Below are 16,256 nucleotides of genomic sequence, written 5' to 3'. Positions count from 1 at the left end.
TATGTACATGCAACCCCTCTATCCCACTCACTAGCCTTAGGAAGCAAAGCAGGCCTTTAGGGGGGTGAATTTTCTCTGGATATGAATGTAGATTGAGAATGTGCATTTGTACAAACTCAAATTGCATTGTCTCAGAAATGGCCTTAAAGGGCTGAATGGCTGCCACTTGCTCTTAACTCCTGTGTTTCCATACACGTCATACTCATGGCGAGTGGCCTAAAAAAATGCTCAATCCTGATTCCAGATTCAGGGGGTCTCTTTGCATCAGGTTAAGCAGAAGGTTTCACCAGGGTGTCTCTTGGACATCAACCTCCTGCTGATTACGGAGTACTGATCCCCTCCCCACCAACCCTCAATTGATGAGTCAGTTCTGCTCCATGTTGAACACCCCTTAGAAGTACTCACAGTGACAAGGGCATGTTACGTCCTCTCGGTAGAGGCGTCAATGCCCATTACCAAGCTGGCCAAGTAAGAAAGTATGTAGCTGCCAGACTGGGTCTGCCAAATTAACATGTTATATGAGGCCCTTTTAGGAAGACTGACTATAACATGATTGAATTCTTAATTAGAATAGCAAGTAAAGTAGTCCAATCCTAAGCTAGGGCAAATCTAAACAAAGGAAACTATAAATGTATGAAACATGATTTGCCTGCAAAATAAGAGATAACTTAATTAAAAGGCATTCTTTCGGGAACAAATACATGTACTTCAACATTATTAAAGCTTTCTGGCACAAAAATACAACAGGACAACCATGACTAATGAAAGAGGTTAAAGATAGTATTAGATCCAAAGTGGAGTCCTATAAAATTGAAAGGAAAAATAGCAAGTCTGACCATTGAGAACAATTAAGAAGTCAGCAAAGACCAAGACTTGGATTAAGAAGAGAAAAATAGAATATGAGTAAACTTGTAAAGAACATGAAAGCAGACTATAAGACCTTCTAGAAGTATGTAAAAAGAGAAAGATCAACAAAGACAAATGTAGCTCCCTCACAGGAAGGGGAATGTAATCAGAATTTTGGGAGCTAAGTAGAAAATTAGCAAGCAGAACCTATGAAGTCGTAACTTCCAGATTAGATTAGATTAGATTAGATTTACAGTGTGGAAACAGGCCCGTCGGCCCAACAAGTCCACACCGACCCGCCGAAGCGAAACCCACCCATACCCCTACATTTACCCCTTACCTAACACTACGGGCAATTTAGCATGGCCAATTCACCTGACCCGCACATCTTTGGACTGTGGGAGGAAACCGGAGCACCCGGAGGAAACCCACGCAGACACGGGGAGAACGTGCAAACTCCACACAGTCAGTCGCCTGAGTCGGGAACTGAACCCGGGTCTCAGGCGCTGTGAGGCAGCAGTGCTAACCACTGTGCCACCGTTCCAGTGCCACATGCAAGTGAGTCCAGAATTAGGAAGTTAAACAGATAAATGCATGGCTGAAAGTATGGTGCATGAGAGAGTGATTTAGATTCCCTGGACACTGGGTCTGACTTTAGAGAAGATGGCACCTATGTAAGCTGTGCCACCTATGGGCGGCACAGTGGCTAGCATTGCTGCCTCACAGCGCCAGAGACCCGGGTTCAATTCCCGCCTCATGCGACTGAATGTGTGGGTTTCCTCCGGGTGCTCCGGTTTCCTCCCACACACACAAAAATGTGCAGGTTAGATGAATTGGCCATGCTAAATTGCCCGTTGTGTTTAGGTGCAGGGATAAATCTGGGTGGGTGCGCTTCAGCGAGTCGGTGTGGACTTGTTGGGCCGAAGGGCCTGTTTCCACACTGTAAGTAATCTAATCTAATCTAACTGCATTTGAACAAAGTCAGATTTCCTGATGGGCTGTTTTTCTGGTGCTATTGGGGAGGTTTTAAACTAACTCAGCAGGGGTGTGGCAGCCAAGGGATAATGCTAGGGAGTAATACCAGAGCACAAAATGCTAGAAGAGGATATAGCTCTAAAATAGAGAATAATAAATTAGTAAGTAGAGTCAGAGTAAAGGAGAAAATAACAAATTCTAAATCAGGGTTACAGTGTGTGTGTAATGCACTGTGTATAGTTAATAAGACTGGGGTTACATGTACAGACTGCAGTGTAGAATTATGTTGTTGAAGCAATAACAGAGACTTGTCTGAAGGTAGTTCAAGTCTGGATGTTAAATGTTCTTGGTTGCAAGGTGTTCAGAAAAAATAGAAAAGACTAAAAAGGAGTTGTATTTTTGGTTAAAGAGAGCATTGCAGAAGAAAGAGGATTCAAGAATAGAATCAATTTGGTTAGCTGTAACAAACTAGAAGGGTGCAGTTACATTGGTTGGTGTAATTTGTAGACCACTAACAAGTGGGAGGGATGTAGAACAAATCTGCAAGGAAGTTACAGAGAGATATACATATCATAGAATAATTATAACAGGGAATTTTAATTGCCAAACTAGAGACCAGGATAATAGTAGCGTATGGGGCAATGAGGGGCAGGTGTTCATCAGTGTGTTTGGGAGAATTTCCTCCAGCAATATATGTGAAGTATAACAAGAAGGAAGTCACTGCTGGACCTGGTTCTTGGGAATGAGGTGAACCAAGTAAGTTGGAAGTGACAATGGGGTAATATTTAGAGCCTGGTAATCATGATAATCATGAGGTTTAGGATGGTAATGAAAAACGACATTGATCAATCCAGCATAAGAATAATCCCCTGCCAGAGAACCAACTTCAATGAGGCAAGAAGACAGCTGGGCAAGACAGACTAAAACAGAAGGTTGACCATAACTGAACAAAAGGAGAAATTGAGGACTGCAGATGCTAGAGATCAGAGTCGAGTGTGTGTTGCTGGGAAAGCACAGTAGGTCAGGCAGCATCCGAGGAACATGCGAATCAATGTTTCAGGCATAAACCCTTCATCAGGAATGAGGCTTGTGGGTCAGGGCTGAGAGATAAATGGGAGGTGGGTGGGATGGGTAGCTGAGAAAGCGATACGTGGATGAAGGTGAGGGAGAAGGTGATAGGTCAGAGCATGGATTGATGGACAGGTCTGGAGGACAGTGCCGAGTTGGAGGCTTGGGACTGGGATAATGTGGGGGGAGAGGAAACGAGGAAGCTGTTGAAATCCACATTTATCCCATGTGGTTGCAGGGTCCCAAAGATGAGGCTTTCTTCCTCCAGGCGTCAGGTGGTAACAATTTGGCGGTGGAGGAGGCCCAGGACCTACAAGTCTTTGACGGAGTGGGAGGGGGAGTTGAAGTGTTCAGCCACAGGATGGTGGGATGGTGGTCTTTGGGACACTCCTACTCCGTCAAAGACATGCAGGTCCTGGACCTCCTCCACCGCCAAACCGTCACTACCCTACACCTGGAGGAAGAATGCTTCACATTCCACCTTGGGACTTGCAACCACGCAGGATAAATGTCGATTTCAACAGCTTCCTCATTCCCCCTCCCCCCTCATTATCCCAGTCCCAAGCCTCCAACTTGACTCACCACCCTCCGGACCTGTCCATCACCCCCCCTCCCCTCCTCCGACCTATCACCTTCTCCCTCAACTTCATACGCCTATCGCTTTCTCAACTCCCCCACCACCATTTATCTCTCAGCCCCGACCCACAAGTCTCATTCTTGATGAAGGGCTTATGCCTGAAACGTCGATTCTCTTGTTCCTCGGATGCTGCCTGACCTGCTGTGCTTTCCCAGCAACATACTGTCATAGCTGAACAATAGGCTGCCTTCAAAGAGGAGATGGTTTAGAGACAATCACAGTATATTCCCTCAAAAGGGAAAGGTAGGACAAACAACCAAACTCTCCCTGGAGATAGAAATCAAGTTAAAGAATAAAAATATGCTGGTGACAGGTATCAAGTAGAAAATTGAAGAGGTAACAGAAAGGTGATGAGTCAAGGCCATTGGATATCTAAAAGGCATTTGATACTGTGCTACATAACATGTTTGTGATACAAGTTTTTAGTCGCGGGGTAAAGAGACAACAGAAACATGGTAAAAACTGACTGAAAGATAGTTCACGGAGTAATGAGGGTAATAAATATTTTTTAGCTGAAAAGTTTGTAGTGGAGTTCCCCCGGCATCGGTATTGAGACCCTTGCTTTCTCGACATAGACAAACGAACTAGACAAGGGTCAGGTTTCAAGGTTTGTGGATGATACAAAACTCGGGAAAATTGCAAACTGAGAAAGACAGTGTAAAATTTCAAAATAACATTACATTGGTATAGACGATGGACTAGTGGCAAAAGTAGATCAATAGGGAGTAATGTGAAATGGTACAAGTGGACAGGCAATATCATATAGAGCATCTTATTCTGGGCCGGAGTGTATACAGTCATAAGTTATGAAAGATTGCAGGACAGATAAGAGAGCTCATAAAACTCACAGTATTAAAAACTACCAGACTTGAAACATTGGCTCTTGTTTCTCTCTCCACAGATGTTGCTAGGCCCGCTGAGTTTCTCAGTTTGTTTCAGTTTTCTGGATTTCAGTATTGAGGCATTGTTTACAAGAGCAGAGAGGATACAATATGTATAATAGTGGAAGCCACACGCTAAGGATGTGAAAGCATTCAAGACAGTGCAGAAGCAGTTTACATGAATGGATCCAGGTGTGAGACAGCTTAATTATGAGGAAAAATTGGAAATGTTGGGACTGATTTCCTTGAAGAGGAGAAGGCTGAGGGGCTTGGATAGAGTAAATAAGAGAAATCGTTCCCGCTTGCAAAAGGAACGAGAACCAGAGGCCATTGTTTTAAAGTATTTTGTCAAAGAAAAAACAAATGCAAGGTGAAAAAAACCTCTTTCACACAAAGAGTGAAAGCACTGCCTGGAACTGTGGTGGAGTCAGGTTCAGTCAAGGTAGTTAAGAGGGCTTTGATTGGTTATTTAAATAGAAACAATATGCAGCATTATGGGGTAAAGGCTGGACATAGGCACTAAGTTGAAATGCTCAGAGAGTTGGGGCAGACATAGTGGGCCAAATGGCACCATAAAAATTCAGTATCATTCTGAAATAGGACAATTAGTAATGCAGAACAAGGAAATTGCAGAGCACTTTAATCATTACTCCAGTTCTGTGTTCACAGAAGACATAAATAACTTCTCAGAAAATAGACAAAGTGTGTCTATTTTGATGCAAGAAGTGTCAGGAATAAGAGTGATGAACTTAAGAGCATGGATCAGTACTTGGACCTACAATGTTGTAGCTGTTATGGAGACTTGGATATCACAATAGTTGCTGGATGTTCTGGGGTTTAAATGTTTCAAAAGGAATAGGGAGGGAGGTAAAAGAGTTGGGGGATTGGCATTGCTAATCAGGGGTAGTATAACAGTCGCAGAAAGGGATGTCGCTGAGGAGGGTTTCTCTAATGAGCCATCATGGGTACAAGTCAGAAAGAGGAAAATAGCAGTCACTTTATTGGGAGTTTTCCCCCCCGCCCCAATCAATAGCAACAGAGACACAGAGGAGCAGATTGGAATGCAGACTTTGGAAAGGTGCTGAAGTAACGGGGTTGTTGTCATGGGTAACTTCACCCTCCCTAATATTGATTGGAACCTCCTTATTGCAAATAGTTTGGAAGGAATCTGACTCAGTAATATAGATAGGCCGACTAAAGGGGAAGCCATATTGGATTTCGTGTTTGGCAATGAACCAGGTCAGGTGTTATATTTCTTGGTGGGGGAGCATTTCAGTGATAGTGGGATAGGAGCAGACGGAATGGGAAACTATTTAATTGGGGGAGAGGAATTACAATGCTATTAGGCGGAAACTGAGGAGCATAAATTGGGAGCAGATATTTTCAGGGAAATGCATGACAGAAATGTGGAGGTCATTTAGCTGTGAATGTTGGATAGGTTAGTCCCACTGAGGTAAGGAAGGGAAAGTAGAGTGAAGGAACCGTGCATGACCATAGATGTGAAACACCTAGTCAGGAGGAAGAAGAAAGCTTACTTAAGGTTGAGGAAGCAAGGATCAGACAGGCTGTAGAGATTTACAAGTCAGTCAGGAAGGTTCTGAAGAATGGACTTACGAGAGCTAGAAGGGAGCATGAAAATGCCTTGCCTTGGATGAAGTAAAACCCCAAGGCGTTCTACACTTACATGAGAAGCAAGAGGATGGCAGAGTGAAGGTAGAACCGATCAGGGGTAGTGGAGGGAACTTGTGCCTGGAGTTGGATTAGGTAGGGGAGGTCCTTAATGAATTCTTTGCTTCAGTATTCACGAGCAAGAGGGACCTTGTTATTTGTGAAGACAACATGAAACAGGCTGATATGCTACAACAGGTTTATGTTAAGAAGGTAGATGTGCTGGAAATTTTGAAGAACATGAGGATAATAAATTCCTTGGACCAGATAGGATAGACCCAAGGTTACTACAGGAAGTGAGGGAAGAGATTGCTGTGTCTTTAGCAATGATCTTTGCGTTCTCACTGCACCAGAGTAGTAACAGATGATTGGAGGGTGGTAAATATTATTCCCTTGTTCAAGAAAGTGGATAGGGATAAACATGGGAATTACAGACCAGTCAGTCTTACGTCGGTGGTGGGCAAATTATTGAAGAATACTGAGAGACAGGATTTATGATTACTTGGACAAGTATAGCTTTGATTCGAGATAGTCAGCATGGCTTTGTGAGGGGCAGATCATGCCTCACAGCCTTATTGAATTCTTTAAGGATATGACAAAACATGATGAAGGTAGAGCAGTGGATATGGTGTATCTGAATTTTAGCAAGGCGTTTGATAATGTTCCCCATGGTAGTCTCATTCAGAAAGTAAAGAGACATGGGATACAGGGAAATGTGGCTGTCTGGATACAGAATTGGCTGGCCCATAGAAGACAGAGGGTGTTAGTCGATGGAAAGTGTTCAGCCTGGAGCTTGGTGACCAGTGGTGTTCGATAGGGATCTGCTCTGGGATCTCTGCTCTTTGTGATTTTTACAAATGACTTGGATGAGCAAGTGGAAGGTGGTTTAGTAAGTTTTCCAATGACACAAAGGTTGGTGGAGTTGTTGGTAGTGTGGAGGGCTGTTGTAGGTTGCAACAGGACATTGACAGGATGCAGAGCTGGGCTGAAAAGTGGCAGATGGAGTTCAACCTGGATAAATGCAAAGTGATTCATTTTGGAAGGTTGAATTTGAATGCTGAATACAGGGTTAAAGACAGGATTCTTGGTAGTGTGGAAGAACAAAGGAATCTTGGTGTCCATGTCCGCAGATCCCTCAAAGTTGCCACCCAAGTTGATGGGATTGTTAAGAAGGCATATGGTATGTTGGCCTTCATTAGCAGGGGATTGCATTTCAGATAACAAGGTTATGCTACAGCTCTATAAAGCCCGGTTTAGACCAAACTTAGGATATTGTGTTCAGTTCTGGGCGCCTCATTATAGGAAGGATGTGGAAGTTTTGGAGAGGGTGCAGAGAAGATTTACTAGGATGCTGCCTGCACTGGAGGGCATGTCTTATGAAGAAAGGGTGAGAGAGCTTGGGATTTTCTCATTGGAGTGAAGAAGGATGAGATGACTTGATAGGGGTGTACAAGATGATGAGAGACATAGACAGGGTGGATAGCCAGAGACGTTTTCCCAAGGCAGAAATGGCTATCATGAGGGGGCACAATTTTAAGATGATTGAAGGAAAGTTATGGGGAGATGTCTTTACACAGACAGTTGTGACTACGTGGAATGCACTGCCAGCAGTGGTAGTAGAGTCAGATCCATTAGGGACATTTAAGTGACTCTTGGGTAGGCACATGGATGATAGTAAGATATAGGATATGTAGATTAGTAGGATTAAAGGTCGAAATAAAATCGAGGGCCGAAGGGCCTGTGCTGTACTGTTCTATGTTCTAAAAGTGAGGGAAATGAGGATCTATTCCAAAGGAGCAAGTGAAGAAACTTAGTGAGAAATTAATGGGACTGAAAGCTTTAAGATGGAGGATCAGCTGTAATTATGCAGAATGAAGGAGCAGATTCAGTAGTCCAAATGGCCCAATTTACCTTTCATTTTCTGCATTTCTATTTTTTGATGAGGCAGAAATCTACTTGACATAATTCCTACCAATCCATTTTACACAGATGCATCCACCCAAGAATGTATTGATTAAAGTTACCATGATACAGTCCTTGTGGAGATGAAGTCCTGTCTTCATATTAAGGATGTCTTCTATCATATAGTGTGAAAGTATCACCATCCTAAATGGGCTAGATTCTGAACAAATTTAGCAGCTCCAAATTCCGCATCTGTGAGGCACTGGAGACTATCAACAGCAGCAGAATTGATTCACCCACAATCTGTAACCTCATGGCCCAGTATATCACTGACTGTAACATGATCATCAAGCCAGGGGATCAACCCTGGTTCAGTGAAAAGTGATGTAGGGCATTCCAGCAACAGACACCCTCAAACTGACTTCAGCCGTTTTGCTTGCAAATCCATATGGCATCATCAGAGTGAGTAGTGCTTATGGCATTCTCCAATATTAACCCTTTCATATCTGTATGGGACACACTGGAGAGTCGCACTCAAGTCAGTATTATGGGCCTTGGATCCAGAGCCTCTGACTCCAAGGCAAATGTGCTACTAACTGAGCCACAGCCTTTATCGTTTAGCTATACTCAGTACCCAGATGCCATCTTCCACCCATGTAAGGAAAATGAGAAGGATAAAGTTTGTACAAAAAGACCAACTGCTTCTATCTGTTGTGACGTGTCATTGAGCAGGCAGCAGTTAGCCAGGCAGACTGCTACTTGCTTTGGCTACACATTTATATGAGGCACATCTGGAACTGATATCACTTGGTGATGAGGAAATAAATATGCAGGGAGAGTGGATGACTGCCTGAGTAGAATTACACTGGCAAATACCTTCATCTCTTTAACTGCTGAGGTTTTTGTTTAAGGACATCTGAGCTCTGCAGCTTGTGAATAATGAAGCCTTGTCCTATAAAAGTATACACACAATCTGGACAAGTAAAAAAAAATTGATCCACCTCCACTGTGAGTGCAGTAGCAGCAGAACCCTGAACTGCTATTTCAGTGCAGTTTTGTTTACATAGACTGATGCTTTCTCCCTTTCTTTTATTAAAGTTGGTTTTCATGGCTCAACATCCAAGGTGGTCATTCAGAGTTTTATTTTCCAGCAACTTGATTGGAAATTATACACTTATACAACCTGGGAGAACCTGTCACAAATCATTTTTAAACATTTATTTTTGACATTCGGGCATTGCTGGCAAAGCAGCCATTTATTACATATCCTGAGATATAGTTGAGATGCTCGTGATTGGGCTTCTTCACTGTAGCAGTGTTTGATACAACAAAATGTATGGATGAGTTTTTGAGGGGGCCTGGAGCTGGTATGACATAGAGTCCAGTCTGGGTGAGGGAAGCCAGTTTCCTTTCTGAAAGGGAATTTGTGTTGCTAATGGGTTTTTACAACAATCTAGTTATACCTATCCTTCTTTCTGATATTATTAAAACGGTCTCAAATTCTCACATTGCCCCTGCTGAGGTTTGAAATCATGCTGCTTGAAATCAATGCTGCAGTTCACTTGACAGTAGTGAGTAATGTAACTATAACATTGCCATGTTGTTGATTGAATCAGGAGGTTCTGTCAAATGGACATATAAACAAAGAATAGCAGTAGACCACCCAGCTCTTCAGATCTGCTCAATAAGATCATGGCTGATCTGATTTTAACATCAACTCTACGTTCCTGCATATCCCCCCGATAATCTTTCATCCCCATCAACAACAGCATTCTCAATGGGTGATTTTAGTTCAGCATATTTTTGCTTTTGCCCAACATCTCCGCACATACAAAATAAAAACTTAAAGAAAGACGTCCAGGTGGATACATGAATAGGAAGGTTTAAAGGAATATGGTCCAAATGCTGGCAAGTGGGACTAGATAATTTGGGATATTCCTGTCAGCATGGACAAATTGGACTAAAGGTTCTGTTTCCGTGCTGTATACGTCTGTGACTCTATAAATTGCGGTTGTTGGAAATTGGAAACAAAAACAGAAATTGCTGGAAAGGCTCCGAAGTTCTGGCAGCTTCTGTGGAGAGAAATCAGAGTTAACGTTTTGGGTCCAGCTCAAAAGGGTCACTGGACCTGAAACAGTAACTCTGGTAAGCTATTTATCCCGAAGGTCTGTGTGGTTGCCGTACCATGATTTAGCCACTAAACCAGAGGCAAAGGTAGGGAAGGAGAGAGAGGTGGGGGGAGTTGGTAGGATAGCTCCTTTGTATTTTTTAATTTCTGGTTTAATAGCTGGCTGAATGGTGGTATTAAAGTGTTAATGTAAACTGCAGGGGTGGAAACTGCCTTGAGCAAAAGAAAGCTTATTTTTGGCAGTGGGATACCAATTGCAGCAAATTCCAGAGTGTTCGGTCCAGCTTCATACTGACGAATGTTAAACCATTACACTTAATGTACGTTTGCCAGCTGAAAGTAGTTTACAATGTAATTATTGAAATTCTTACATCCCCTAAGGTTGTATTGTGTTGTAGTTTGACAGAGCAGTATGTTTACTACCATTCATTGTCTGAACTATTCATTCAGTCTCATACTGATTCATTCGTAAATCTTGGCTGTTATTTCGACCTATCTCAACTATTCAGACTTATTGCCTTTTGCCAAAAATCCAAGGAGGAAAGGGACTGAGTCCCAGGGCCCTGATCTTCCTGTTCCTTTTACTGTGGGGGAGAACAAAATCACTGAAAGCCTTCAACAAGTGAAGAATGCCTGAACAGTATGTGGCAATCGAGTATCCGGCTCACTCTTAAAAGCCAGGGTTTTGCTGTTTGCCACTTCTTATTTTAAATATTTCTGTGCTTCCCACTCCAGAAACCACATGAAACCAACTACAGAATCTGAAACACTTACAAGGAATTTGTGGAAACGGGTTTGGGGTAAAAGGTGAATAGCTTTTACGTTTCAGGTACAGTAATGAGGTCTTTTACTGTTTGGTCTGGGAATACTGCAGTGATAGAAAACCCACCCATATTTAAATGACTATTTGTCCTGCACAATAATCTGGCTTCACCACAGATCACAGAGGAGGTAGGCAGGTGAGAAACTACATCGTGAAGGAGACTGGGTTTAATCAACCTTCTGTTTTTAATCTGTAATAGTGCGAAACTACTCATCTGATGCATGTGCATGATGCCTGCTGGCTAGTGGTTTGCTGTGTTATTCTGGAATGCTGAATGTATGAACTGAGCCTTCTGTTGCAGGTTATAAAGGCGGTTGTGTGGTGCTGGCCACAGGAAATTCTGTTGGATTATGGGATGTGAAAGATTGCAGCAGCTTCAGGGCCAAGTACATCTGCAGGCAGAACCTAGCAACCTCTGTTGATCCAGGAACTGGACCAGCCGCAGTGACTCCCACACCCAGTGTGACAGGAAGCTGTCCAACAGGATGGTCTTCATCCCTGACTCTGCGATACTGTTATAAGGTAAAGAAAGGAAATCTCCTCACTCATCGAGGCTTGTGATCAAATGCTCTGGAATTATCCCTCCGAAACTTCTGCAACTCTCCATTTTTTGCTGCTCCTTTTGAGGTGCTCCTTAAAGCCTACCTCCTTGATCAAGCGTTCCATAAATTGCCCAATGTCAAACACTGATAATGCTCCTGTGAAATCGCTGGAGACATTTTGCTACATTTAAGGCACTGCAAGCCTTTATTTTTCCAAGGTTTTCAACATTAGAACATGTTTCAGATAGGAAATGGGACAAAGTCTGATTGTAGTACTGATCTCTCACTGTGTAAACATTACCCTGAACATAAGTCTTGTAAAAATAATGTGATGCAACAATATATGAGTGCATTTTTTTAGATACAGATACAAAACTGCTTTTCTCACAGTTGTGATTAAATCACTTTATATATAAACAGTTATGTAATAAGACTTCAAACAGCGAGGGTTCAAAGTAAAGCTCCTCATAAGCAGCACAAGCAGACTTCAGAATATGCATACTCACTGTAATAGCTGTGGATTGATTGACTGGGATGGCAGATTTATGTCGCCAAAGTGAGGGTCTAGGTTGAGAATCTGGTACACAGCTTTAAAAACAATTTGCTCCATTTCTAAACAAGTTCTGTTGATATATGAACAGAGAATGGTGGAAAATGCTCAGTAGGTCAGGCAGTGCCTATGGAGAAATAGTCCGAGTTAGTGTCACAAGGCTGTGTCCTCTGAGGGAGCCTATATGGAGAACTTTGTGATCTTGGGAGGGTGGGAGATGGGTGGAAAGTGTGGAAATTGGGAAAGACAGGTCATGAACTCTGTTGATTTCAGTCAAGAACAAGGGTAGACATTGTTGAAGCACAGGTATGATAGGTGGCCTCACCAGAGCAGATCTAAGAGTACTGAGAAACAAAAGCTTTTGTATGATCCATTAGTGAGAGTGTAGTGCTTACACTGAATTGGAAAACTGGATTCTTCAGATAATATGAACTAAGATTAAGGGGTCTCAGGTCATCTGTTGAAGTTGTAGAGGTGGATGGGTTGTGTGGATGGTGACATAATTTCCTTGATTTGCTGTAAAGGATGTGCAAGAATCCACTACTTCTACAGTATTGTGTGCAGACTGTGCTTGGTTGATTAGATTGGAAAAACAGGGTTCATTTTGATCTACCACATTGGGGTGTACTCTTGACCTTCTCTTGACCTCTTTGAATTGTGAATGCAGCTACCCACTTGCATGTATTGGCCACGTAGGCATAGAGTCATGCACATCAAAAATCAATAGAGTCATAGAGATGTACAGCACAGAAACAGACCCTTGGGCCCAACCATGCCGATCAGATATCTTAAAATAAATCTTTTCCCATTTATCAGCATTTGGTCCATACCCCTTTAAGTCCTTCCTATTCATATATCCATCATCAGGTGCCTTTTAACTGCTGTACTTGTACCAGCCTCCACCATTTCCTCTGGCAGCTCATTCCATACAAGCACTACCTTATGGATGAAAATGTTGTCCCTTAGGTCCCTTTTTAAATCTTTCCCCTCTTACCCTAAACTTATTCCTTCTAGTTTTGGACTCCCCCAACCCAGGGGGAAAAAAAACTTGTCTCTTCACCCCTCCTGTTCCTCATGATTTTATAAACCTCTATAAGGTCACTTCTCAGCCTCCAATGCTCCAGGGAAAATAGCCCCAGCCTATTCAGCCTTTCCCTACAGCTCAAACCCTCGAACATCCTTGTAAGTTTTTTCAGATTTTCCCTTTAAATTTCACAACATCCTTTCTATAGCAGGGAGACCAGATATGTTCTGATGAGCTGATATTCTTGATTAAACATAGGAGAAGAGATCAGCCATTGAGTCCCATGCACCTGTTCCACCATTCAATCAGATTGCGTTTTTTATCTACATCATAATTCAAGCGCCCACCTTGACTCTGTAGATTTCTTTTTATATTCATTCACAGGAACACAGCTAGGCCAGCATTTCTTATCCTTGAGAAGATTGAGCTGTCTTTTTGAATTGCTGTAATCTAATGAGGGTAGATATATCCACAATGTTATTACAAAGGGACTTCTAGGATTTTGATCCAGTAACAGTGAAGGAATGGTGATATATTTTTGAGTCATGATAGTGTATGGCTTGAAGGGGAGCTTGCAGATAAAGGAATTTCCAGGAATCTGCTGTCTTTGTCCTTCTGGGTGGTAGAGACTGCTGATATTAGTTTTGCCTAACAAAAATCAGTACTGAAAATTTTAACTAACCTGAAGCCTCAACTACCTTAGAGGGGAGAGTCCTGGACTTCCATTACATTTTGTGTGAAGAAGTGCTTCCTGACAATATGGTCAGGCTTTAATTTTAAGCTTCAGTCCCTTTGTTCCAGATATTGCCACCAGAGAAAATAGTTTCTTTTTATTTGCTATATCAACTACTTTAATCATCTTAAATGCCTTGTTTCAATCACCTCTTAATGCATACCATATTTACTATAAAGGAGTTTTTAAAATTTTTCGTACCATGTGTAGTGCCATAGGAGATTATTATTAAAAATTGTGTGCTCTATGTAATGTTACACAGTCTTCAGTTTTTAAAATAAACAAAAATAGAAAGTGACAACAGAAAAAGAACAGAGGTGACAGAAGAGCAGAGAGAACACAGGAAAGATAAAGGGTTATACTGAATATAGACAAGCAGGCAGAAAGCTAACAGTGAATACTGGGAAGGAGGACAAGAAGAAACAAATAAGGCAAGAAGCCTTCAAGATGTGGTGTAGAGCATGTAGATATGGAGAGGATACCAAGGCAGAAGCATTAACAAATCAGCTGGCTCAGATGGAATGGTATCAATGATCTAGACCAGGCAAGTAGGACTTTAATTGGTTAATACTACAGACACGATGGGTCAAATGGATCACTTCTACTCTGCTGCTCTGTTCTGTAAACACAGCTGTAGCTTTGGATACATAAACTGCCCTGTCACAGTCCTAGTCAAATCACGTGGACTGAATGTCAATCCATGTGACCCCTGTGAAGAAATACAAATGTTTCGATTTAAAATAACCCAGCTCAGGTATTCAATTGTCATATCTGCCAGGAAAATGGTTTGTTCTTCTTGAGCACTAGTTCCTCATTAAGAAGTGCACAATTTTTTAAAATAAAAGTTCTCATCCCATTTTTCCAATCTCCACAAACCCATTTCCCCTTTGTTTTCCCAATTGCCCATTCATGGACTCAACTGACCTCTCTGAGATAGGTAGGCTCCTCGAATTCCGGCTCCTTCAACATTCCTGATTTTAATCTCCATGAAAATAAATAATGGCCTTACCAGCGGCATCCACATTTGTGAAAGAACAAATGAACACACTCCCACACTTCCTCAGTTCTGAGGAAAGATCACCACACCCGAAACATTAACTCTGAATTCTCTTCACAGATGCTGCCAGACCTGCTGAGCTTTTCCAGGAATTTCTGACTTGTTCCTGATTTACAGCATCTCCAGTTCTTCTGGGTTTTTTTAAAAATAAAACACTCCATTGTTGATGGAATGGGCTGGCAAGGCCCAAATCTCTGTATTCTCTTCTTACATTTCTCCACTCCTCCTTTAAGACAATTCTTAAAATTTACTACCTCTTTGACAAAGGTTTTGATCATTTTGTTGCCCTGCTCTTCCCACAATCCCTTAAGGCATGAGGAAATTACTAAGTACGAATTACAAGCGGCAGTGATTACTGTGTTGTGAGTTTGCTTGAACACAGAACATGAAAGATGACAAACAAAACTATTTTTATTTCCATGATGTACTGAAAGGTGCTTAATCTTTGTCCTTGTCATCAATCCAGCTCTCATATTGTATCAGAGGTGAACAATAACTATAATACACACAAAGCCATAATCATACAGCACAGAAACAGACCCTTTGGTCCATCTCATCCATGCCAACCAGACATCCCAATCTGTCCCATTTGCTAGCATTTGGCCCATATCGCTCTAAATCCTTCCGATTCATATATTCATTCAGATGCCTTTTAAATATTGCAATTATACCAGTCTCCGACTTCTTCTGACAGCTCATTCCATTCATGCATCACCCTCTAAGTGAAAACGTTGCCCCTCAGGTCCTTTTTAAATCTTTCCCCCTTAAATCTACGCCCTCTGGTTTGGACTCCCCTACCCTGGGAAAAAGACCTTGTCTTTCCATACCTTTCATGATTTCATAAGGTCACCCCTCACTCTCTGATCTGACATAACATCTCCAGACTGGTTTTTACAAGATGGTATGAGTTTAATATTTATTGTAACTTGCTGACCTCACATGGCATTGCCCATGACATGTGGAATCCAGAGCACCATTATGAATAATCAATGATCTCTCTGCATGGTAATAGTAAAAGCACCATGCAGGTTACTCTAAGCTTTCTCCTTTAAGACACAGCAATACAGAATGGTAAAGGTATTGCATATTGCAATAAGCAAATTGCTGTCAATAAATGGAAAAGAATTATCTGATGCTCACGGCCTCCTTGTGGATGAGTGGTTCTTTGAGCTTGAGGGAGAGGGTGGGGTGGGTCATGGTTTCAGAGAGGAGATTTATAAGATAATACACCATTTTTTCTGTATTTACTGATCCACTAACACTAAGGTTTTGGATTTAGATTTAGATTTATTGTTGCATTATATAAAAATACAGTGAAAAGTGGTTTCTCGCATGCAAAACACAAAGTGTCGCCATTACTCCAGCACCATATTTTCTTAATTCATTTGTGGGATTTGGGTGTCGCTGGCTGGCCAGCATTGA

At 42.0% G+C, this 16,256-nt stretch overlaps 1 protein-coding gene across 1 annotated transcript in view; it reads left to right on the top strand.

Moving 5' to 3' along the window:
• Positions 1–16,256, top strand: part of mrc2 (mannose receptor, C type 2) — a 278,995-nt gene that overhangs the window by 169,660 nt on the left and 93,079 nt on the right. Inside the window, exon 12 of the mRNA XM_060848970.1 lies at positions 11,230–11,450. Coding sequence (XP_060704953.1) covers positions 11,230–11,450 — 221 coding nt within the window. The remainder of the gene's footprint in view (positions 1–11,229; positions 11,451–16,256) is intronic.

The sequence above is a fragment of the Hemiscyllium ocellatum genome, chromosome 32, assembly GCF_020745735.1.
Source record: "Hemiscyllium ocellatum isolate sHemOce1 chromosome 32, sHemOce1.pat.X.cur, whole genome shotgun sequence".
NCBI lineage: Eukaryota > Metazoa > Chordata > Chondrichthyes > Orectolobiformes > Hemiscylliidae > Hemiscyllium > Hemiscyllium ocellatum.
The sequence above is the reverse complement of the archived record's forward strand: the minus strand, read 5'-3'. Positions and strand labels throughout refer to the sequence as shown.